Below are 25,439 nucleotides of genomic sequence, written 5' to 3'. Positions count from 1 at the left end.
AATTTTTAACAGTCTAAAACATAAAGATGTTGAAAGGAACAGTTGAGTTGAGTCAAGAATGAACACCAAGGAAATGCCAATTAAAATGTTATGGCTTTATAGTCCATGATTAAGAGCAAGGGTAAAAATTTCTCTTCTTGTCGTTTTACTCTTTATCTTGATGGGTCATTAGTACAATTTCTGCTTTCTGCTTTCTGCTTCATTCTCAGAATGCCTTTTCTGAAGTTTTTCCGGTGCTATCAACTTTGACTAAAATAGGACGTTTATTTTTTTATTTTTTTTGATAGGAAGACTGTAAATACTTTTATTGAACTTGGAAAGCAACAGTAACATCATGGTAAAGAGCTTGTTCTAAAAAACAAGGATTCTCTTCGACCCAAACAGAAAAATCAGCAATGCTATAAGCATGCTTTGCTAATAAATGGGCTGGCCTATTGCCTTGCCGACCAATATGAGAAAACTCCACAGTACGAAACTCATGGGATAATGACAGGACGTTATAAACCACTGCTGCTACCGAGGCTGGTGGAGAGGAGACATCCTTCAGAGCATTTACTAACACCAACGAGTCACCTTCAAGTTCTATATCATGGATGAGCAGGTCCTTTGCAAACAGAAGGCCAAACTCAAGAGCCTTCGCCTCTGTCTCCACCGGTCCCAGAGGTGCCATAATCTTCTTGCTGCATGCTCCAACCACTCTGCCTGCATCATCTCTGATTACCACTCCCACCCCGGCAGATTTTTGTGCAGCAAAAACTGCACCGTCCACGTTGACCTTGTACTTCCCCTGCTTCGGTGGATGCCATTTCGGTTGCTCCCTGCTCTGTACTACAGATGGTTGCTCACAACAGGCCCGATACTCCCTCAGGTACTCCAAAGCGTGATCAACTACAGCCCTACTGCTCTTCTTTTCCCCTCCGTTTCTGGCCTTGTTCCGGTCAGTCCACATTGCCCATGCAACCATCACCATTTTATCTACATCGTCACTCTCCCATTTTACCACCATTACCACGTACCACATGAGATCCATAAATGAAGAGAGCTGAAGATTACGCTGTCCATCAAACAGGTCGGACAACCTCCATACTTCCTTTGCATTGGAGCAGCACCAGAACATGTGCCCTGAGGTTTCCTCTTCTGCTTGGCACACCTCGCAACTACTCTCCATTAGGACCTTCCGTCTTTTGAGGTTATATTTAGTGGGCAAAGTGTCCTGGCAAGCCCGCCACGCAAAATGCCGGACTTTGTGAGGAATGCTCATGCTCCACAAATATTTCCAGAATTTCCTTTGGTTGCTTTCATCTGAACCGCATGCTATTCCACCCTTGGATGCTTCCTCCATCGCAACCCAATAAGCACTCCTTACAGTAAATGTCCCTGTTGTCGTTGGGGCCCATACTTGCCTATCCTCCCGCAAATCAGTACTCAAGGCAATCCCATTTATTATCTCTGCCTCATGGGGCAAGAAAACATGGTTTACAACCTCCTGTTTCCACATCCCTCTATTAGCGTCAATCAGCTCATCCACCCGTGCATCCTCCTGGAGAGTAGACAGAGGAGAGGTGACTTTAAAAGAGGAAGGAGTAGGCAGCCATTTGTCCTTCCAGATTTTTATACTTCTCCCATTCCCCACTTGCCACCGAAGACCCTTCCGAACAACACCTTGGGCAGCCAATATGCTTCTCCAAGCAAAAGAAGGATTATTTCCGTTGCTTGCCTCTACAAATTCACAATTAGGAAAATATTTTGCCTTGAAAACCTTGACCATAAGAGAATCTCCACCCCTTTGTAGTCTCCACCCTTGTTTAGCAAGAAGAGCAAGATTAAACTGCTTCAATTGCTTAAACCCCATGCCACCTTTCGCTTTTGGAGCACAAAGCTTTTCCCAACTCATCCAGGCCATCTTCCTTTCATCCTTGCATTGACCCCACCAAAAATTCCTTATCAAGCTTGTCATTTCATCACACAGTGAATCAGGGATTTTAAAACAACTCATGGTATAAGTTGGAATAGCCTGTGCTACTGCTTTTATAAGGATTTCCTTACCCGCCTTAGACAATAGTTTCTCCTTCCAGCCAGCAAGTTTCTTGCGCAGCTTATCTTTAACCTCCTTGAAGGTATTCTTCTTATTTCTTCCCACCAATGCAGGTAATCCCAGGTACTTCTCATGTTGTTTAATAATTTGGGCCCCAAACTTAGCCTTGATCTCATCCTGAACTTCCTTTATAGTGTTTCTACTAAAAAATAATGAAGTTTTAGTCCTGTTAAGCTGTTGCCCTGATGCTTGCTCATAAACCCCTAAAATCCCTTGAAGGGTCTCACATTCTTCAATTGTTGCTTTACAGAAAATGATGCTATCATCTGCAAAAAATAAGTGAGACAACCTAGGACCCCCCCTACAGATAGAGACCCCCTCCAAAACCCCATCAGATACAGCTTTCTTAATTAAAGCAGAAAGACCTTCAGCACAAATTAAGAAAAGATAAGGAGAAAGAGGATCACCTTGTCTTATGCCTCTCGATGGTGTGATTTTATCACTCAGTTTGCCATTAATCTTAACAGAATAGGTGACAGAATTAATGCACTGCATCATGAGCCCCCTCCATCTTGGTGCAAAACCCAGTCTCTCCATGATTTTCTCCAGGCAACCCCACTCGACTCTGTCATATGCCTTACTCATATCAAGTTTCAATGCCATCTCCCCTACACTACCCACCCTTCTTTGACTTATGTGGTGCATAGTCTCAAAGGCGACTAAAACATTGTCAGTTATTAGCCTGCCATTCACAAAGGCACTCTGTGTTTCACTGATAATTGAAGGGAGAACTCTCTTCAGTCTATTGGCCAGTGTTTTGGATGCTAGTTTATAGACCACATTACACAAACTAATTGGTCTATATTCTGACACCCGTTTCGGATTTTTAATCTTTGGAATAAGCACAATATGGGTCTCATTGAAATTTGGAGGCATCGCCCCAAGATTTAAGAAATCTAAGACTGTCTTGATAACAACCTCACTAACTGTAGGCCAGAATTGTTGAAAGAAAAGGGGTGGCATCCCATCTGGGCCCGGTGCCTTTAGTGGGTACATTTGTTTTAAGGCACGTGTTACCTCATGTGGTTGAAACTCCCGTAGCAAGCTTGAGTTCATGCTCTCTGTGACCTTCGGTTGCACTGCCTCCAGTAGCTCAGTAAACTCAGTGGGATTACTTGAAGTGAATAGCTCTGAATAATACTCTTTGAATATTCTCTCCACTACTCTTTCATCTTCCTGCCAACAACCTTCCCCATCATAGATGCCTTCAATCAAGTTCTTTTGGTATCGGGCTGAAGCCTTAGCATGAAAGAACCGGGTGTTGCGATCTCCCTCCTTGAACCAGTTGAGTCTGGACCTTTGTTTCCACATCGTTTCTTCCTTGTCCAGCCAACAGTTGAGTTGCACTCTTGTTTCTTTTAAGTCCTTTATAATCTCCCTTGAAGTTGGTTGTAATTCAAGCCACTCCAGATGTTTTTGCAGCTGTGATATCGTCTTACCAACGTGTCCAAACTCGGTTTGGTTCCATGCGGTCAGTTTAGTCCGACATGAATCCATGCAAGAAAGAATTGGGAAGCTATGAGCTGAAATAGTACCTTCCATCCACGCCTCAGACACGATCTGCTCACATTTTAGATCCTTGAGCCACATGGACTCAAATCTAAATAATTTCCTTGGCTTCTTTCTTTTCGGCTTTGGACGAAAACATAATAAAATCTGGCTGTGATCCGAAGTGGACGAAGATTTATGAATGACCACGGCTTCAGGGAACAATTCACTCCACTCCCTTGAAACCAACACCCTGTCAAGCCGTTCTTTAATTTGAACTCCTTCCCTAGTCTGATACCACCACGTAAACATAGGCCCAATAAACTTTACCTCATGAAGCCCACATAAAAAAATAGCATCTTTAAATCTCTCCATTTGTCTACTGGGCCTCTGCATGCCTCCTTCTTTCTCATCCTCACATGTGATCTCATTGAAGTCCCCTATGACAACCCATGGAAGTTGGCTGCCAATGCTTAAGGACTGAAGGGTGCGCCAAGATTCAGGTCTCAAAGAAGTATTTGGGTTCCCATAAAACCCAGTTAAATGCCATTGCCCCTCATGACCGCCCCCTTCAACTCTAGCATCAATATATGTTAATGTAGCATTTTGCACCTGCACAGTAGCCTCTGATTTCCAAAATAAAGCTAATCCACCACTCAGCCCATTACTAGGAACCACAAAACTATTCTTAAAACCACATCTGTCTCTTACATTGCGCATCCAATCAACATTCGATTTTGTTTCCATTAAGAAAACAAAACTGGGATCTTCTAACCTAATAACCTTCTTCAAGGCATTCACTGTCTGGGGGTTCCCAAGCCCCCGATAGTTCCAACTTAGGATACTCATTGAGCCCGGCGGGGTTGCTTAGCAACCTCCGCCGCTCCTAGGTGTGTAGCAAATAGCATACTAAGTTGTTTGGTCTCCTCGTCCACCTTCTGTTTCTTCTCAACGTCACCCCTTTCCTCCTGTAAACCTTCAGGTCCCTCTGTTTTGCGTTTTATCCCAACTTCAATCCCATGGGCCTCTATCTCCATACACTCCTTAGGTTTATGTAATATCCTAGTCCAGCTGCCCTTCTTTGGCCCTGGAGAGTCATTGGGCTTTCTATTCGGCCCACCTGATGCTTTGTTCTGGGCCTGAGCATTTTTCAGACCCACCTTCTTTCCAGCTGTCTTCTTTCCTTTGTTATTATCTTTTTCCTCAACCCACCCCATTTGAAACCTTTCCCGTGTTTGACCTGTCCCCATCTCCCCCTTATCTATTATTTTTGAAATTCCCTCTCCCAGCACCACCTGAGACTCCGTGTTTTGTTTAACACTATTAGAATGCCCAGCACTCTTATTTAATTGCTGAATTATCTCCGTCACAACCGGGAGATGATCATGGTGATCCTCCAGAATTTCGCTGTCTATATCTTTTAGAATCTCCTCAAAATCCGCCCCCGAAATCTTTGGAACAGAAATCGCTGCAAATCTAGGACTCCCCGTGTTTTCCTCCAGTCTTGCTTGTCCATCACTTTCCGGCATCATCACCGGAGATTGAGACGAACCCCCATCCACGTCCTGTCCACCTTCCTGGAGTAATGGTCGCGACGGCACTACCTCCTTCCTCTGGCTCTGTGTAGGCAGTGCAGTCCCCTTGTATGACGACGGCTGGTACATGCCCTCTCCAAAACCCTTCACTTCTATCGTCTGTCTTCTTCCTGGGCTGAACTGCGATGCACGGATCCAATGCCCAAACTGCTGGCTCTCCGTTGGAAGCGTACCCTTGCTGCCCAACCATAAGTCACAATCCTTGTCGTCATGCGAAAGCATACCACACCAGAAACAAATGTTGGGTAAACGTTCATATTTGAATGAAACCCAGCTCTCCGTCTCTTCATCGAATGAAACTTTCCTCCCTCTGCACAGCGGCCTAGAGATATCAACAGACACCCTAACACGCATGAAAGTCCCCCCCTTCATTTCATTAGTGTCTCTTGAAACATCTTCTTTCCAGCTGTCTTCTTTCCTTTGTTATTATCTTTTTCCTCAACCCACCCCATTTGAAACCTTTCCCGTGTTTGACCTGTCCCCATCTCCCCCTTATCTATTATTTTTGAAATTCCCTCTCCCAGCACCACCTGAGACTCCGTGTTTTGTTTAACACTATTAGAATGCCCAGCACTCTTATTTAATTGCTGAATTATCTCCGTCACAACCGGGAGATGATCATGGTGATCCTCCAGAATTTCGCTGTCTATATCTTTTAGAATCTCCTCAAAATCCGCCCCCGAAATCTTTGGAACAGAAATCGCCGCAAATCTAGGACTCCCCGTGTTTTCCTCCAGTCTTGCTTGTCCATCACTTTCCGGCAACATCACCGGAGATTGAGACGAACCCCCATCCACGTCCTGTCCACCTTCCTGGAGTAATGGTCGCGACGGCACTACCTCCTTCCTCTGTCTCTGTGTAGGCAGTGCAGTCCCCTTGTATGACGACGGCTGGTACATGCCCTCTCCAAAACCCTTCACTTCTATCGTCTGTCTTCTTCCTGGGCTGAACTGCGATGCACGGATCCAATGCCCAAACTGCTGGCTCTCCGTTGGAAGCGTACCCTTGCTGCCCAACCATAAGTCACAATCCTTGTCGTCATGCGAAAGCATACCACACCAGAAACAAATGTTGGGTAAACGTTCATATTTGAACGAAACCCAGCTCTCCGTCTCTTCATCGAATGAAACTTTCCTCCCTCTGCACAGCGGCCTAGAGATATCAACAGACACCCTAACACGCATGAAAGTCCCCCCCTTCATTTCATTAGTGTCTCTTGAAACAGTAACTGGTCCAATAGTCTCCCCGATTTCGACTGCAGCTTCAGGGGTTAAAAATTGATAAGGAAGATCATAGAGTTGAACCCAGAAAGAGCTCGACTTGAAATCTAATTCTTTTAAGGGTTTGCTCCCATCAAAACGCTGAAACACCACCAGATGGCGGTCAAAGGACCACGGTTCCCCTATTAACACTTTTTCCACATCCACTTCCAAGTCAAACGCAAATAGTAAAATATTATTCCCAGCATTGGTGATCTGGAAACTCTCCTTAGTCCGCCAAAGTGGCCGGAAAGTCCGTGCCACTGCTTCCATATTCAGAGCTCTCCTTGTCAAGAATTTCGCCGCCAGAACATGCTCAGACGCCCGTTGGTGGTTAGACAACTTCACCCTCCTACCCTCTCTCACCGATAGAGAGAGCTTCTCGCATCGGCTCGTAAGGTCATCCATCCCACTGTGAAAACCTCCCTCAGCCCTCACTGAAACCCTACTAGTATGAAACTATAGGGACCTGTCCTCCTACTCCGAAGAGAAGAGGAACACCAATACTACAGACTAGGGTTTAGGTTTTTGCAAAAACCCTAGACCCCTAGACTGAGAACGCTAGTGGCTGGGTTTTCGAGCAATTGGCTCAAAATAGGACGTTTATTATTGATGTGAACGAAATTATTCGTTGATCCAAATTTATCAATTTTTTTTTTTTTTAATTTTATAAACTGATTTTTTTAACAATGCTCCATCACAGCCAAAGGACAAAGAAGGTTTAAACAAAATGACCTCTTTTTTCACTTGAGTTGGTAGCTCTTTGTTATTTCACTTGAGTTAGTTATGATTTTGTGGCCAGCTTAGGTATACTTTTTTTAAGTCCTATCTTTTGCAAATTCATTTTATTAACTTGTTTGCTATTAAAATAATAGGTAAATTGCAAATTATATTCCTAAAATTTGGGGGTGTTTAGGATTTACACCGTGAAATTTCAGAATTTTGAATTTACCTCATGAAGTTGGAGGTGTTTAGATTTTACACCTTGACATTTTAGAATTTGGATTTTATCCACTAAAGTTTAGGGATGTTTGGATTCTAAATCTCAAAATTCTAAAACTTTAGGGTATAAATTTCAAACATACCCAAACTTTACGGAGTAAAATACAAATACCCTTAAAATTTAGGGGATAAAATTTAAATTCTAAAACATTAGGATATAAAATCTAAACACCCTAAACTTCAGGGGGTAAAATCCAAATTCTGAATCTTTAGGGTATAAAATTCAAATATCTCCAAATTTTAGGGGTGTAATTTGCAATTTACCCTAAAATAATAATCTTTAGGGTATAAAATTCAAATATCTCCAAATTTTAGGGGTGTAATTTGTAATTTACCCTAAAATAATAATAAGTTTAAAGATACAAAATTTTTCATAACTTTTTTTCCCACAATTGTGAAAGTGACATGTTATGGTTGTTACTAATAAAAATAATATCAATAAAGACTCATATAAAACTGATATTATTTCAATCACAAACTTGTCACATTAATTGTTATGAAAAATCAATGTCTTTTAGTATTACTCTTAAAACTACTTTATTTTTTAAAAATAAGTTGTTCAAAATAAACTATTCCAAACTTATATTTTTATCAATTCGGAATACAGAACATGAAATCTCTCTAAGCTCAATCATTACTATTCAAAAGTCTTCATTCTTTATTATGCATTTGATCACACTTTTGCAATGTTTTTTTTTTTTTTCAAGCTTGAAGCCTCATACGCTAATATTTTTATTTTGGAATTAGTTTGAATGTCAATGGCTATTAAATATATGTTTTTATGTTACTCATTTGCACAAGAAATTTGGAAGAACTTCTTTATTTATTTATTTTATGGTAATATGTTTGGGAGAACTATGAATCCTAATGATCCATTTTATACGAGATAGATATAAAATATGACAAGGGACAAAAAGGGTTAACCATGACATTACATCCAATTTTCACACCAATAAAAGCATGTCACCTAATACAAAATTTTAATATAATCAATATAATTTAAACTCAAAAAATCATTAAAAAAAAAAAATTAATGCTTACTTTTACTATGAATAAAATCACCTAATAATTGTATTCATACACTATAGAAAATAAGAAATGTAATATCATGTATGATAAACTAAAATACCAAAAAGCCCTTATATTGGCATCTCTCAAAGATATGTGCAACATTGACAAAGACCCCGATTGTTTGTCCCTGCAGTTTTTATCGTTAAAGTGTTGTAGTAAGTGGCTGTGGTTGCATTTCCCACAATCAAATGCTTTCTCTGCAAATTCTCTCATTTCATAACAATCCACCAGCATCACTTCCACCAATACCTCTCTATAACAAGCCTAATACACTTATTTCTCACTTGCTAGTACATAGTGATGATGCTTTCAAGAAAAGGAGGTCACACCCATCTTCTTTTTCTTCTTGTATTGTACATGCAGTGGAAAAAGATTCACAACAATTTGAGGTAGACCCAGATAAGGCCAGAGAAGCCCTCCAAAAGCTTGACCAGCAGCTCCAATCCCTGTCCCAGAAACAAATCAAGCCTCCAAAGATAAGGGGTACTATCTATTTATCTCTCTCTTACTGTTATTGTTCTTTGAGTGAGTAATGTTAGAAATACGTCACTTTTCACAATTTTTTCGTGAAATGTTGATATGATTTGTTGTAATAAGAGTAACGTAACTTTCAATTGTACTCACCAATAACATTACTTTTGTTATACACAAATCACAATAAATCATGTCAATAGTCATGAAAAATTACAATTTTACTTAAGATGCTGGGTTTTTAAGTGAAATTGTGTCTTCATTTGTAAACATGATTTTAACATTTAAATTGTGCTTTGGAAATTCGATTAAAAAAAATCCTAAATAATATCAAAATAGTGATAATTTAAACAGTTATCATAAAATGATATTATTTTACAATTTTTTTTTTCTTAAATATGTTAAGTCGACATATTTAGACTTGGGGACAAGGACATTGTAGCTTCAAGCAATTAATAGTGAAAAGGAGCCAATTGTATTCCATTTATGATATGATAAAGCTAAACTATTTCATTGGTTTGGTGGTTCAATTATTCAAAATTGTGTCTGTTTTTTTTCTTTGCTGAGTACTGAATACATCAATGCCAATTGCCAACCACTAAAGTTGCAAAATGTACCTTATCATGTCGTTGGCATTCTAATTTTTAACAATCTAAAACATAAAGATGTTGAAAGGAACAGTTGAGTTGAGTCAAGAATGAACACCAAGGAAATGCCAATTAAAATGTTATGGCTTTATAGTCCATGATTAAGAGCAAGGGTAAAAATTTCTCTTCTTGTCGTTTTACTCTTTATCTTGATGGGTCATTAGTACAATTTCTGCTTTCTGCTTTCTGCTTCATTCTCAGAATGCCATTTCTGAAGTTTTTCCGGTGCTATCAACTTTGACTAAAATAGTACGTTTATTATTGATGTGAACGAAATTATTCGTTGATCCAAATTTATCAATTTATTTTTTTTTTATTTTATAAACTGATTTTTTTATCAATGCTCCATCACAGCCAAAGGACAAAAAAAGGTTTAAACAAAATGACCTCTTTTTTCACTTGAGTTGGTAGCTCTTTGTTATTTCACTTGTGTTAGTTATGATTTTGTGGCCAGCTTAGGTATACTTTTTTTAAGTCTTATCTTTTGCAAATTCTTTTTATTAACTTGTTTGCTATTAAAATAATAGGTAAATTGCAAATTATATTCCTAAAATTTGGGGGTGTTTAGATTTTACACCGTGAAATTTCAGAATTTTGAATTTACCTCATGAAGTTGGAGGTGTTTAGATTTTACACCTTGACATTTTAGAATTTGGATTTTATCCACTAAAGTTTAGGGATGTTTGGATTCTAAATCTCAAAATTCTAAAACTTTAGGGTATAAATTCCAAACACGCCCAAACTTTACAGAGTAAAATACAAATACCCTTAAAATTTAGGGGATAAAATTTAAATTCTAAAACATTAGGATATAAAATCTAAACACCCCAAACTTCAGGGGGTAAAATCCAAATTCTGAATCTTTAAGGTATAAAATTTAAATATCTCCAAATTTTAGGGGTGTAATTTGCAATTTACCCTAAAATAATAATCTTTAGGGTATAAAATTCAAATATCTCCAAATTTTAGGGGTGTAATTTGTAATTTACCCTAAAATAATAATAAGTTTAAAGATACAAAATTTTTCATAACTTTTTTTCCCACAATTGTGAAAGTGACATGTTATGGTTGTTACTAATAAAAATGATATCAATAAAGACTCATATAAAACTGATATTATTTCAATCACAACTTGTCACATTAATTGTTATGAAAAATCAATGTCTTTTAGTATTACTCTTAAAACTACTTTATTTTTAAAAAATAAGTTGTTCAAAATAAACTATTCCAAACTTATATTTTTATCAATTCGGAATACAGAACATGAAATCTCTCTAAGCTCAATCATTACTATTCAAAAGTCTTCATTCTTTATTATGCATTTGATCACACTTTTGCAATGTTTTTTTTTTTTTTTTCGAGCTTGAAGCCTCATACGCTAATATTTTTATTTTGGAATTAGTTTGAATGTCAATGGCTATTAAATATATGTTTTTATGTTACTCATTTGCACAAGAAATTTGGAAGAACTTCTTTATTTATTTATTTTATGGTAATATGTTTGGGAGAACTATGAATCCTAATGATCCATTTTATACGAGATAGATATAAAATATGACAAGGGACAAAAAGGGTTAACCATGACATTACATCCAATTTTCACACCAATAAAAGCATGTCACCTAATACAAAATTTTAATATAATCAATATAATTTAAACTCAAAAAATCATTAAAAAAAAAGTAATGCTTACTTTTACTATGAATAAAATCACCTAATAATTGTATTCATACACTATAGAAAATAAGAAATGTAATATCATGTATGATAAACTAAAATACCAAAAAGCCCTTATATTGGCATCTCTCAAAGATATGTGCAACATTGACAAAGACCCCGATTGTTTGTCCCTGCAGTTTTTATCGTTAAAGTGTTGTAGTAAGTGGCTGTGGTTGCATTTCCCACAATCAAATGCTTTCTCTGCAAATTCTCTCATTTCATAACAATCCACCAGCATCACTTCCACCAATACCTCTCTATAACAAGCCTAATACACTTATTTCTCACTTGCTAGTACATAGTGATGATGCTTTCAAGAAAAGGAGGTCACACCCATCTTCTTTTTCTTCTTGTATTGTACATGCAGTGGAAAAAGATTCACAACAATTTGAGGTAGACCCAGATAAGGCCAGAGAAGCCCTCCAAAAGCTTGACCAGCAGCTCCAATCCCTGTCCCAGAAACAAATCAAGCCTCCAAAGATAAGGGGTACTATCTATTTATCTCTCTCTTACTGTTATTGTTCTTTGAGTGAGTAATGTTAGAAATACGTCACTTTTCACAATTTTTTCGTGAAATGTTGATATGATTTGTTGTAATAAGAGTAACGTAACTTTCAATTGTACTCACCAATAACATTACTTTTGTTATACACAAATCACAATAAATCATGTCAATAGTCATGAAAAATGTTGCATTTTTAGATTTATTGTTCGCCTTATCCCTACTTTCTTGGTTTGATGCAAATGATGTGACTTTGATGATGCATGAGTATTGTTGAAATTGCTTTTTTCGTTCTTTTGGACTTTGATTCCATAGAAACTTTTGCGTTTGTTAAGGAATATGTGGACTTAGTTGTTAGCCCTTTTGGACTGTAGAGTCATGGACTAACATATATGAGAGGTAATTATCAGTGCTTTAAATAGAGATTGCTTGTACTCAACAAGAAAAAAAAAATAGTGATTTCTTGGACAAGTAACTTATGGATAATTAATTTAGTGAAAATACTAAAATAACTATTAATATTACTACAAAATGCTTATAAATGGATATGATAATAAATGTGATTAGTGTCCCTTCAATAACATGATAAATAATGTTAATTCTTTTTTTTTTACTTTTTAGTAACATGTAAGTTTGTAAGTTATAAACTAAAATTCCTATTAGCTGCCATGTTTCAATAATTTATGAGTTTTTTTACTAAATTTGGCGGCTTGGAATTCCATCCACCATTTGCCAAATTTCTTCAAAACCACTCAAGTCATTCGTTGAAATTTCACGAAAAACAATAAGATAATTAAGCCAGACTAAAGGTATGCCTTTTTTTCCACACAACCACCCATTTCTGGCTAAGTAATCCTCAAGACTACTAGAATATGGAAATTTTCTGAACCATGATTCCTCATATTTTAAGTGTTATCTGGGTTTTATGCCCAATAAAATAAAATAAAAAAATCCTCTTAAGGAGGGTTAGAGGAATTTCTAAAATTCATAACACACACTGGTCCCCTAGCTCCACCACTAGTTGCAGTTCAGGGTGACTGAAAAGTATAAACATACCTTGTCACCTCAAAAGGCAATGTTGCAAGCTCGAATTTCAACATTAACGACTTCCGTGATCACTTTAAGATATTTATCCTGGTAATTATGTGGTACATGTGCATCAAGAAATTACACATTTCTAGAAACTATATTTTAATAGATTACACATTTCTATAAACTATCTTTTAAAAGATGAGACCCAACACGTGTAATTTTAAATGAGAGGTAGAATCAACAAGACAGGGATGGTAAATTTAATCACTTAACCACACGATTCTAACAGTTACATGCTTAAGCACTCAAATCACATTGCCAGTCAAAATTTGCTCCTGTTGGTCTTGACTTTTACTAACAACAGATATCTACTGTTCTTTAGCATGACTAACAGAATTTTCCCTGTATAGGGTAATACACAATTTTAGGAGTGACTAGTGCAGAAATTTATTTAGCTAAGAAGACTACTACTGCAGAGTTTATTTTGTTTACACTGCATAGTTTGTTGAAGTTGAAGAATCACTGTTTCTTTCAGGTCCTCATAATGCAGCCAGAATAGTCTCCTGAGAAATTATGCAATACAATGTGAGGGCAGCCACATGGTCCTCCCAGCCAATACAATTAAACCATTTTGGATCTCAATGATTATGTGCCCTCCTTGAAATCAACAGTTGATGAAAAATAGGCTATTTTTATTGGTTGGGACTTGGGAGGACCACATGGCTGTCCTCTGATCCTCTCTCTCTAGCTAAAGAGTGCTTAAAATTGGAACAAAAGTAGCTTTTACATGATAGAAGTTACATAGTTGAGTTTTAAATTGGAGTGAAGTTAAAGGCTTCCTTAAAGTGAAAGATAGTGAATAGGAGCAGGGTGAATTATTTGTAGAAGGCCACCACAGTAGCACTATTTTCAATTACCAAGGAAAGTATGTTCTTGTCAATTTGGATAGAAATTCAATTGCAGCTGCTAAGTCTATGGAGTTAAATTGGACTAAAGAGGCAAAAATGAAGTGCTTTTCAATTTCATAGGGTCTGGGAATTGGAATTAGGATTTTATGGTAACATATCTTTTATTTTTGTTTTTAACATCTTGCAGCTTCAGATGTGAATCTTAAGAAGGCTCAAATGACTGAAGAAATGCCAGAAATTTCAGAGTCTTTTCTAGTAAATTCAGCTGTTGCTCTCTTTCTTTTCACCATTTTCTACAATGTACTGTTTATTACTGTAATAAAACCAGCCATAGATGGTCCAGACAGAGTTGTTCCAGCTACTACTACTGTAGTAGAAGCTTCCAAAGACCAAATAAGTAACTAAAAAGCTTCATCAGTAGTAATTTTGGAAATACTGCCACTGCAATTCAGTACCAGAGGTTTCTATTCAACCATGCAGTTTTGATTTCCTGAAAGTAGTACTCAAATACAAAGCTTTGTTGATTTGTCACTAGTTGATTTTAAGTGTGAGCAATGCCTAAACTACGCATGAATAGTTATGAGACTTTGATAATAGCATAGTAGTGATATGGTTATATAAATTTCATATCATGTCATGTCAAATGAATTACTTGATTCTCTCATAGTACATGAGTTTATTTGAGCAACAAAATACTTATCTTCTTTTTCTTCTTTTTTGACTAATTTATAAGTTAAATATGTGTCCAGTGAGTCTTGAATACATAATCTTACTTTCTAATTATTTTTAAAAAAGAGAATGCTTCATTTGAGTTTGAACTCATAAAAAAAAAAATAGTATTCAATTATGGGTCCGGTTAATGTGTGTCCTAAGGGCACATATTAAGCTATCTATTTTTTGAAATATTTTCTCGGAAATTGAAAAAATTGTCAATAATTTTTCAATTTTCAAAAAAAAATTTCAAAAAAAAAAAAAAATTATTGTGTGCCCTAAGGGCACACATTAGCAAAATCCTTCAATTATAACACAGAAATTGAACTTAGGTTTCTACAAAAGTCATTTAATTAATTGTATCATTTCCTTTAGGCTTTTGGGGGTTAAAAATATAAAAAATAATTCAAAAATAAGTTTATTTTGGGGAAAAAAAATGAAATGGGCCAAGCTTAATCTGCCAATTATTATCCTCAGCCAGCGAAGCTTGGGCCATCGCTCTTTGGAAGCTTACCTTAAATAAACTATATATGTATAATATTGGGGATCTTCGCCTGCAACTTTTTATATTGATATTGACTTCAGAATACTATATATGAACCACACTACCACTAGCTGTATTCTATTTATTTTTTGTTTACTCAAAATATATATATATATATATATACACACACACAGAGTGGAATATTGCCATATTGGCAATGATTGAAAATTGAAACACACTTCTATATCATATGATGTTCAACTTGGCAACCGGCAGATTTTCTATATTGGGGTCACAATGGGACCCCGGTCTCAAGTGATTTTGCTAACCTTGGGAAATAAGTAAAGCTTCTGAAACAAAGCAAAGAAGAAGCCTATTTACTGTATCCTTGGATCCACAAGTGGGGTTAATAGAGGATACTCTGATGGCAAAGTTAGATCAAAGAAGTAACAATTTGAAAAGAGAAAATGCAAGTTTTTATGATTTTTTGTACTTTTGTTGTATAAAATCTTCCATGTTTAAAGTGATTACTCCGAGAGCACGTTGGTCATTTTTCCTATTCTTAACTTTGTTAATCGTGCTTAAATGTCATACCACTCTCATTTCTTTTTGGTATTTTCAAGAAAGATAGAATATGGTGTGACCTCACATCTCTTAAAATCAGGTGGAGAACTAAGTTAAAATAGATGTCAAGTAGTATTTAATGCGACTTGATGATAGTTGAAACACATTAAATACAACATTGAGAGGAGTGGTTGAAGTACCAATCCCCGCAATCTCAATAATGTGATGCTCCCTTATAATTTTTGCCTAACGATTTCAAGGTAAATTCCAACTTGTCAATGTTGGATAGGCCTTCCAATAGATGCTCGACGATATCTCATAAGTGAACTGAGGCTCTCGTGATTGGCGAGGCTTCCTTTGTCATACCTAACCACTCAATATGATTAGGTTACTAGTTGGAGTCTAAATCTTCTGTCTCACTTTTCCTATTTCACTCTATACTCCACCAATAAATACTTGCCACGTGTTTACCTAATTAATTAAATACTATAATTATTGACTTACTAATATTACAGTTATTAATTAATAGTAATATTTAATTAATTAGATAAACACGTGGCAAGTATTTATTAGTAGAGTATAAAGTGGAGCAAAAAAAGTAGAACAGAAGATTTGGACTCTCCTAGTTGCACTAAACTTCACGCGGGCGGGCGCCGGGGGGGGGGGAATGTTTCAAGTTCAGCATTTATGCCTATTCCTATGTTCATAGGTCTGCTTTAGTCAATCCCAAAATTGGGCTTATGGGCTAGATGGTCCATCCAACAAAAAGTTGTGATCTCTTACTTTAGTAGGTAGACAAATATGAGCAAAAGTACATCAACAAAAAATAATAATAATAATAATTTGAAAAATTAACATAATAGTTTTTGGTCAATAGATTCAATACGTGTAACTTTAAGCATTAAAACTTTTGGATTAAGTAGTATTCAAATATATTCTACATTTGAACGGTTACCCATGTGCAAGGAGTTGGAGATATAATCTTAACAATAAGCCAGTTCGTCATCTAGCCCATGTTGATTTGGTGTTTGGTGCTATGTTTTTTAAAAAACTAAGATTATAGTGCATGAATCATGCCTTCGAGTGAGTTTATTGTTTCTCACCAAAGATGGAGAAGCTGTTAACATCTTTAGGAGCAATCTTGCTTGGTCAATGAAATACTAATCTGAAACAATTCCAAGGTCAAAATGTAGGTACTGACCACATCCAATTTGTTTTCTTATGAGGCAAATTGTGTTGCTTAGAAGTTGCAACGCGTGTCATGTGTTGTTGCTCTGCCCTGCCGACCTTGCACATATGCGTGAATTTGGCAAAAATATTCCAACATATCTTTCCAAAATATATTGATGCATATATTGCAAAAATGCAAGCAACATTATTAGAAATATTGTGAACAAAATTTGGGAAATGAACAAATTTTGAAATATATACTAAATTATTGGTGGACCAATTTTAAAGTTTTAAAAATGACAATACAAAAAACTTGATATAGGTTTCACATGTCAATGCGTACTCGTGACAACTACCCTTGTAATTCAAGCAACATTTTTGTTTCTTCATTTTTTTTTTATTTTTTAACATTATTAGCAATTGGTCTTTTAGATGGAAGAAAATAAACCACTTTTTTTAATTTTTGTTGCCTAAACCTTGCTTCCCCTTTTATATGTATCGTATTGAATTTTTATTTTTTGACAAATTGATGGGGCTACTCATCACATGTTTACCAATCTATTGGTTTCTAATCCTTTCATCTAAAGAGCATTAGATAATTATGACAATAAATTATGAAGATGAAGAAGATATTTAAGGATATCAGCGATAAACTGACAAGGTTCAAAGTTGGATAATGTTTTTTGTTGCTTTAGCTTCAAACAAAGGAGCCACTCTAGGTAACTATTTGAAGCTGTCAGATCATGTATGAAAAATTTTATGAAACTCCATTAGTTCTTGACCATATGTTTCTTTGTTTTGCAAGCCACATGCATGAATAATTGGAAAAGTATTGAAATTCTTTTGTCCTTGGACAAAGTTTCAACAATCTTCATGCCCATAATAATGATAACTTATTTCTTGGTGTAATTATGAATGCAAGCATGTTCCTTCTGATGAGCTTTTTTACCCAAAAAGCCAATTATGCCATTCCTACCTGAAAGCCAACAAGTGCATTGATGCTCTGGCTCAACATACACTTTTCAACAAGCACTTTTCCAAGGAGTTGGTATGTTATTTTTGATGATATATCCCTCCGATGATGTACTTATAAGTTATAACTATACTACTCTCTTTGACGGCTCTTAGGTGTACTTTATTCCACTTGTCCTTAGTTTAAACAATGTACACACAAAATTTGACCAAACTGTTTTAGGTGGTATATCATGATTATTTTGTCATATACTTGGTATTAGTGATAATTAATATGAAAGATTCTTGTAATTAGTTGGCACTTCTGAATTTGTTTTTTCAGATGAAACATTGAAATTTTTCGACCCCAAGTATTGATGTATAAAAAATATTAACACAGTGAATTATTTTCCAAATTGTTGATCATGTTTAGAAAACCAAACTTTTTAAGCGAATTATCATTTATTGTCTTGTCTCTCAATTAAAAAGATAGAAAATTTGAAAATTACACTTGAACAAAGTTTTCAATAAATTTTTTCGTTTAAAGTACTTGGGTTTTGTAGGGGCATAATAGAGAACATAGTAAATTAATGATTTTTAATTTTAGAAACATGATAAGATTTTAGAACATCCCAAAATAGAATACAAGATCAACAATTTGTGATGTGAAAGTGATATTACACTTAGTTTTTACTTAAGCTCCTTATTTATATATATATATATATAAAAGGAAAAGTGTTTTTTTTTAAAAAAAATTTATAAAAGACTTGGCATTTTTATTTGTTTTTATATAGAAAGATGGCTATTTATAATATCCATGAGATTTACCACTAGAAACTGCACAGGGAATTATTTGATTAACATTTTCTCCAGGTCTTACTTTCACAATATCATGAATCTTATAAGAAAGACCAGCAAAGCATGGAAGCAATGACAAATTATGTGCCATCCAACCCAAGATTAGCATGAAATTTGTATTTTTAGTATATTTAAAATTATAAAAATCCATGAGAATCTTAGACCTGGATTTCGATTTAAATATTATAGATCTTGTTTCAAACCTAGATTCATGGTATTGGTTTTTTCTTGAACCATAACAGATGATTGATTATGAGGACAATATAGTGTACAATAAATGAAAGAAAAATTGATTTTGTGCCTTCAATAGAAAAGTCAGTTACAAATTACAATAAACAAATGCATGAATTTAAATGGTTAAAAATCACATAATAAAGGTGAACAAACTAAACCCCACAATTTTTTTAAAAGTAAAAGAACAAATAATAAATAAAAACATTATGTATATTTTTTCATGAATAAAATCAATATAGAATTCAACTATGAACAACAATTAAATTGAATAAACTGAAAAGCAAATTTGACAAACTAGCAATAAAGGAAAAAATGAGCCTATACACTTTTTGGTTCGGATTAATCTCCAACTACTTATAGGTAAAAAAAAGGTTGAAATTGTGGTAGATCTATATATGCATGAACTTAATTATCTTTAGCTACGAACCACCCAATTTATGTGGGTTGGTGATGGGATGGGATGGGATGGGATGCGTAAGCAACCTCTTTTTTTATTATTATTTTCACCCACAATATATTATTTATGTTTAAAAGTCAAGGAATAGAGTTTGAATTTAAGCACTACAAGACTAGATACTAAAAATAATTATAAAAAATTCATTATAAAAAAACAGGCACATGATATTTAAGCATTCTAGAATTAGTTTTTTTTTTTTTTAATTCTAATTTTGAGATTGCAATGATTGTAAATTTTAACTACTAACCGAAAAATCACCTTAGAAATGATCTAGCAAATAACCAAAATATAGTTTCTTTTTTTCTAATTTCAGAAAACAAAATTTACATGAACTTTCTTTCTTGCTGTCAAAGAAAAACAAAAACACACCTAAAAAAATATTTTTTTAAATAAAAATAAATAGGAAAATGAGAAAAAAAAGTGAACACATATAAAAAAGCAAAGCAAAATAAAGAAAGCCCTGGATTGCTCTTGCATATTTTTTGGGAAGTAGAAAAAGAAAAGGAAAAGGAAAGAGACTAATAAGAGAGAAAAGGGTTCTTCTGTCTGTCTCATTTAATTGTTGAATCCAAAAGAAAAGAAAGAAAATTTATAATTTAGATCAGGAAGAGAGAGAGAGAGAGAGAGAAAAAAAAAAAGAAAAAAAAAAGGGGTTTTAGAGAGAGAGAGAAAAAGAAAAAAAAAGGGGTTTTAGAGAGAGAAAGTCTGAGCCAAAAAAAAAAAAAAACAGAGCTTTGAGCCTTTGACTCTCTCTTCTCTCTCATATTCATACACCCCTTGAAATTGATCCTTTCCCATTCTGCTCTTTACCAAACCCTTTTCATTTTTCTTCCTCTTCTTGTTTTTTTTTATTCAAAGTCAGTCTCCTTGGCCTTAAAAGCTTCAGAAAACATCTATCTTGTTCTTCTCTTGACCTTAAAAATCTCACATGGTTTCTTGCTGGATTTTGCTTCTCTAATATCCTGGCCTAATCTTCATCTGGGCCTTGTAGATTATTGGAAGCAAAAATTGTTTCTTGCACTTTGTTACAGGTAACTCTCTTTCTTTTTGAATAAGAAAAAAAAAAAATCTTTTTTTAGAAATTCTAGTATCTTCAATAGATTTGGGGAATCTCTTGTAAATTTTTTTTTTTAATTATGTGGATGTTCTGAGAATCAAAGATTCATGGGTTTTCTAGTAAATTTGAAAATAGTTTCCTAAATATTTGGAGAGTTTACTTTTTTTTTTTTTTTTAGGCAGAAGATGGTGCTGAGATTGTGATTTGTAAATTTACCATATGATTTGTATGATTTTCAGATTCTCTTTTACTTTCCTGCTCAGATTCTGGTTGCTATGCCTTTATGCTCTATTGGGTCTCCTTGAAATCTCATAAAAGAACAAAAATTAAACTTGAGGAGTATTTGAAAGTTTGAGAAGCTTTTGATCCATGGGAAATTGCTGTGCAACCCCTAGTACTACTTCCCAGAAGCAAAATGGGAAGCAAAAAAACAAACCCAATCCATTTTCTGCTGACTATGCTGCGATCAATGGAACTGGAGGTGGGAACAAGCTCTGGGTCCTGAAAGATCCAACAGGCCGTGATATCTCAGCTGATTACGAACTTGGCCGTGAGCTAGGCCGAGGCGAATTTGGGGTCACTTACTTGTGTACTGATGAGTCCAATGGTGAAAAGTATGCCTGCAAATCCATATCCAAGAAGAAGCTTAGGACTGCTGTGGATATTGAGGATGTGAGGAGGGAGGTGCAGATTATGAGGCATTTGCCTAAGCACCCCAATATTGTGACCTTGAAGGATAGCTATGAGGATGACCAGGCTGTTCACATTGTGATGGAATTGTGTGAAGGTGGCGAACTTTTCGACCGGATTGTGGCGAGGGGGCATTACACTGAACGTGCAGCTGCAGCTGTTATGAAGACCATTGTTGAAGTTGTTCAGGTTGAATTTAAATAATTTTTTGTTGTGTTTGTTTGGTTAGAAATTGTCATGGATTTTGATGCTTATGATATTGCACTGACTTTTAGTAGCATGTTAAATTTTGGGCTTTGCTTGTAGGGTACCACCTGACCTGAATCAGTTTTACAATGTGCTAGTGTTATAACATATATGGTTTTCATCCTGCTGTTGATTTTGAACTTGATATGTCTGCATATTCTTGTTCATTTAGTCTTTTGATTTCAAAGTTTTGAAAGAAATAGTTTGTCTAATTGATTGTTTTCCCTGTTTTCTAGAAATCCCCCCTTTCTATTTTCAAGTCTAGGCAGTGCCACATGTCTGTCTTTCTTAATTGATCATTTTGAGTAATTTTCTCGAGAGTTATATGATTATATGGCTAAAACCAGGTTACAAGTTTAATTACCATTCCGTCATTTTGTCCATAATTCCTCTCACATTTGTCCTTAAAACATTATTCCTCTTGCCAGAAAACATTTCTTAACTGTTTCATTGTCTTCTAAAGTGTATGTGGTTTCTAACTTCTTTATGAACTGGTGCATTTTAGTGCTGCAGGCTGATTGGTTGAATATGCAATGAATTGGCTTTTACTTTATGAATCTTAGATTTTCTGATTTTGCATATATTTTCCTTGCCATCTACTGTCCCTCTCCCCGCCTTTGTGTTTGTGTGTGACTGTGTGTGTGTGTTTGTGTTTCCCTCTATATGCCTATTGTGGACCAAATTATTTTCTGGCTCAGGCTGTACTGCTTTTAAAGATTTCTATGTACTTGCTGTTGTTGGATAAGTATTCTCCTGTTTTAGTTCTACTTCATGTTTAGTAATCTGGTATCTTTATATGCATTTTCTTTGTAGATGTGTCACAAGCATGGAGTGATGCATCGTGATCTCAAACCAGAGAACTTTCTATTTGCAAACAAGAAGGAAACTTCTCCCTTGAAGGCAATTGATTTTGGGTTGTCAGTATTCTTCAAACCTGGTATTGCACTTTATATAGTCAATCAGCTTGTGAATTCCCCCTCCCCTCCTTTATGACTTCCATATTTAAGTATTATTATCATCTCTGTATCTTTTTATGTTATATACTACTGAACGTGAAGGATTTTATTTTCTTCAGGTGAGCGATTTAATGAGATTGTAGGAAGTCCCTATTACATGGCTCCGGAGGTTCTGAAACGCAATTATGGCCCTGAGGTTGATGTCTGGAGTGCTGGAGTTATTTTGTATATTTTACTCTGTGGTGTTCCACCATTCTGGGCAGGTTTGTTTCTATTATTGACTGTTCTATTTTTTTATGTTTGTATGTATATATGTATGTATGTACATGTTAGGTTTGAGTGCCTATGTGTAAAGTTAAGGGTGAGTGTAAAATGACCCTATTAAATTGTTTCAAATTTTCTACTATTGGTTGATATCACATCACGTGTGCTCAAGAGGTTAGCTTCTTACTTTGTTTCTTGGGTTGTATCCTCATGAAGTACATTTTGTTTTTTCAATCAGAAACTGAACAAGGGGTAGCACAGGCAATTATTCGCTCTGTCATTGATTTTAAGAGGGACCCTTGGCCTAAAGTCTCTGATAATGCAAAGGACCTTGTGAAGAAAATGCTTGACCCTGATCCTAGACGGCGGCTTACAGCTCAGGAAGTGCTTGGTAATGTTCTGCTTCATAAGCTTAATGTGTTTCATATGTGCTGAGATTTATTCATAAATATTAAACAATTATCCGAATGCGGTCACTTGCAGATCATCCTTGGCTACAAAATGCCAAGAAGGCTCCAAATGTTAACCTGGGTGAGACTGTGAGAGCAAGGCTCAAACAATTTTCGGTGATGAACAAGCTCAAAAAAAGAGCTCTAAGGGTAATTATCTGGATTTCTTGATATATATTGTACACTTCTTATGCAAGAGTCTAAGGTTCACTTGTGTTCTTTCTAGAACATTGTCTGTGTAATATTTATGACTTCATTATTTGATGTTTGAACTTTGATTTTTTATCAATAGGTGATTGCTGAGCATTTGTCAGTGGAGGAAGTGGCTGGCATAAAGGATGCCTTTGATATGATGGACACTGGCAAAAGAGGCAAAATAAACATTGAGGAGCTTCGGGCTGGGTTGCAAAAGGTTGGCCAACATATTCCTGAAGCAGATCTGCAAATCCTAATGGACGCTGTAAGCATCATATTTTGTTTCTTATCAAGTACTAATCCTCCATAATCCCTGCACCCGTCCTTTCCCACATTTGAGGTGTATATTCACTGACAATTTAGCTCCAAATAATAATGTGAGAATCTGGAAATATTGAGCACCTAGTTTGTAGGGATATTTTTTTAGAAGCTGTGTAGGGTTATCTACTTTCTTCTCTACTCCTGCAACCCCTTCCCAAAAGGGAAACAAAAAAAAAGAGATTAACATGATCTGTCTCCTAAATATGATGAAAGTATGTTTAAGTGAATTATTTATAAATAAAATAAATAAAAAGTATGTTTTAAGTGAATAATTGAAACTTGTTTCCTACAGGCTGATGTTGACGGTGATGGAGCTCTAAATTATGGGGAGTTTGTTGCGGTTTCAGTTCACCTTAAAAAGATGGGCAATGATGAGCATATACATAGAGCTTTTGCATTCTTTGATAAAAACCAAAGTAATTACATAGAGATTGAAGAGCTGCGGGATGCTTTAAGTGATGAATCAGACACCAACAGTGAGGAAGTTATAAATGCCATTATGCATGATGTGGACACAGACAAGGTTAGTATTGAAGTCTAAATGTAGACTTAAAAAATCGTGTTCAGTAAATATGGCATTTTTACTTGAGAAAAACTTCACAGGAATAAACTTACTGTATGATTTACTAAAAATCATCATATGCTTCCACTAGCTTAAATCGCCTTTTCTTTCTTGTGGCTATTCTAAGGCTTCAAAATTACAAATGTATTGCTATTTGCTGGTATCAGTCATGTTACTTTTGTGAATGACCATATCATGTTAGGACATTCCATGCCTTACCACCTGTTGATGCTACATATTGATTTTCTGGAATTGTTATGTTTGAGTTTTACTTGAACTGCTCATTTGCTTTTTATTTTTATATTTTTTATTCCCTGCACGTTCCTTTATGTGAAGCATGACCTTTTCATGTATAATTTCTCAAGAAATCTCCATTTAGCTGTGCATAAAAATCACCAATTTCTTAACACTCTAGAATTGCCCATCCCCTTGAGCTATTTTGATAGTATCATATTTTACTTCACTTTTATTCCCTGTCCTCCTGTGCAATAGAAAATTGGGCAGTGTTACAGATATGATTCCTCTTGTGCAGTTATTGGCCGAAGATTTTGTGTACCACCAGGCCATTACTTTTCATTATAACTTAACACTTCTTAGATAAAAATCTTATTTAGCCGTATATTTAAACCTTGTGAATTTCTCGTTTAATCTGGCAGGATGGGCGCATAAGCTATGAGGAGTTTGCTGCAATGATGAAGGCTGGTACAGATTGGAGAAAAGCATCTAGGCAGTATTCAAGGGAAAGATTCAACAACCTCAGCTTGAAGTTGATGAGGGATGGGTCATTACAGCAACCCAATGAGGGTAGATGAACCAACAATCATTAGAGAACAACCGATGCTCATGAAACAGGGAAAAAAAAAGTATTTTTTTTCTTGGGTTTATGCAATCATTGTCATTTTTTCATTTTATTTCCTCATGAGACCTTGGGATAGGTAGATCAGCAAGAAGAGGGGTCTTAAATGGCTTTTGAAATAGCCATCTTTAGGATTTGTTTGGTTGGAGGTAGATGCAGGAGAAAGAAGAAAGTTCTAGTGTTAGGCAAAATTTGGTTAAGTTGTTCTTGTGAAATCTGTGGTTGTAAATATGTTGACGAGGCCTGTAGGCCCTTTTCATTAGAGATATAATTTCCAATTTGTTGTTTAAATGCTTCCCATGTATTGTTGTCGATGACACAATTTATTATCCCCTAATTCTTACATTGGAGGAATCTCTGGATTTTGCTTTTTCCTCATGGTGATTTAGAAAGGTTTGGTTTTTAGCTAGAGTTGCTTTAATTATTACTTAGATATTTACACCAATTGCACCACCCCGTTAATTTAGCTGTGGACTTTTTTGTTTGGTGGTACGCAAACTAAACATGCTCTAAATCATCATTTTTTATGTTACTATAAATGGTATCATCTTGTCCTAAATAAACCTGTGATTTGTTGCACCATACGCTTAATATATCCTGGGTTTTATTATTTCACCACATAGTT

The 25,439-nt window shown here is 35.5% G+C and overlaps 2 protein-coding genes across 4 annotated transcripts; both read left to right on the top strand.

The window, feature by feature from the left end:
• The first annotated feature begins 8,617 nt into the window (after nucleotides 1-8,617).
• Nucleotides 8,618-14,383, top strand: LOC112027640 (uncharacterized). The gene is made up of 3 exons (XM_065762033.1): nucleotides 8,618-9,039; nucleotides 11,500-11,834; nucleotides 13,977-14,383. The coding sequence occupies exons 1-3, from the start codon at nucleotides 8,699-8,701 to the stop codon at nucleotides 14,192-14,194; spliced, it is 894 nt and encodes a 297-aa protein (XP_065618105.1). The 5' UTR covers nucleotides 8,618-8,698; the 3' UTR covers nucleotides 14,195-14,383.
• A 5,541-nt stretch (nucleotides 14,384-19,924) lies between these two features.
• On the top strand, nucleotides 19,925-25,105 carry LOC112027620 (calcium-dependent protein kinase 8). Of its 3 annotated transcripts, none has more exons than XM_024060277.2 (9): nucleotides 19,925-20,249; nucleotides 20,539-21,154; nucleotides 22,025-22,148; nucleotides 22,287-22,430; nucleotides 22,670-22,822; nucleotides 22,915-23,030; nucleotides 23,173-23,340; nucleotides 23,689-23,919; nucleotides 24,615-25,105. In XM_024060277.2, the coding sequence occupies exons 2-9, from the start codon at nucleotides 20,645-20,647 to the stop codon at nucleotides 24,768-24,770; spliced, it is 1,602 nt and encodes a 533-aa protein (XP_023916045.1). In that variant the 5' UTR covers nucleotides 19,925-20,249; nucleotides 20,539-20,644; the 3' UTR covers nucleotides 24,771-25,105. The 3 variants fall into 3 exon arrangements, with proteins under 3 accessions (XP_023916045.1, XP_023916044.1, XP_065618116.1); XM_024060276.2 differs by having other exon boundaries at nucleotides 20,515-21,154; XM_065762044.1 differs by having other exon boundaries at nucleotides 20,454-21,154.
• Nucleotides 25,106-25,439: the final 334 nt, after the last annotated feature.

This window comes from Quercus suber, unplaced genomic scaffold (genome assembly GCF_002906115.3).
Source record: "Quercus suber isolate HL8 unplaced genomic scaffold, Cork oak 2.0 scaffold_439, whole genome shotgun sequence".
NCBI lineage: Eukaryota > Viridiplantae > Streptophyta > Magnoliopsida > Fagales > Fagaceae > Quercus > Quercus suber.
The sequence above is the reverse complement of the archived record's forward strand: the minus strand, read 5'-3'. Positions and strand labels throughout refer to the sequence as shown.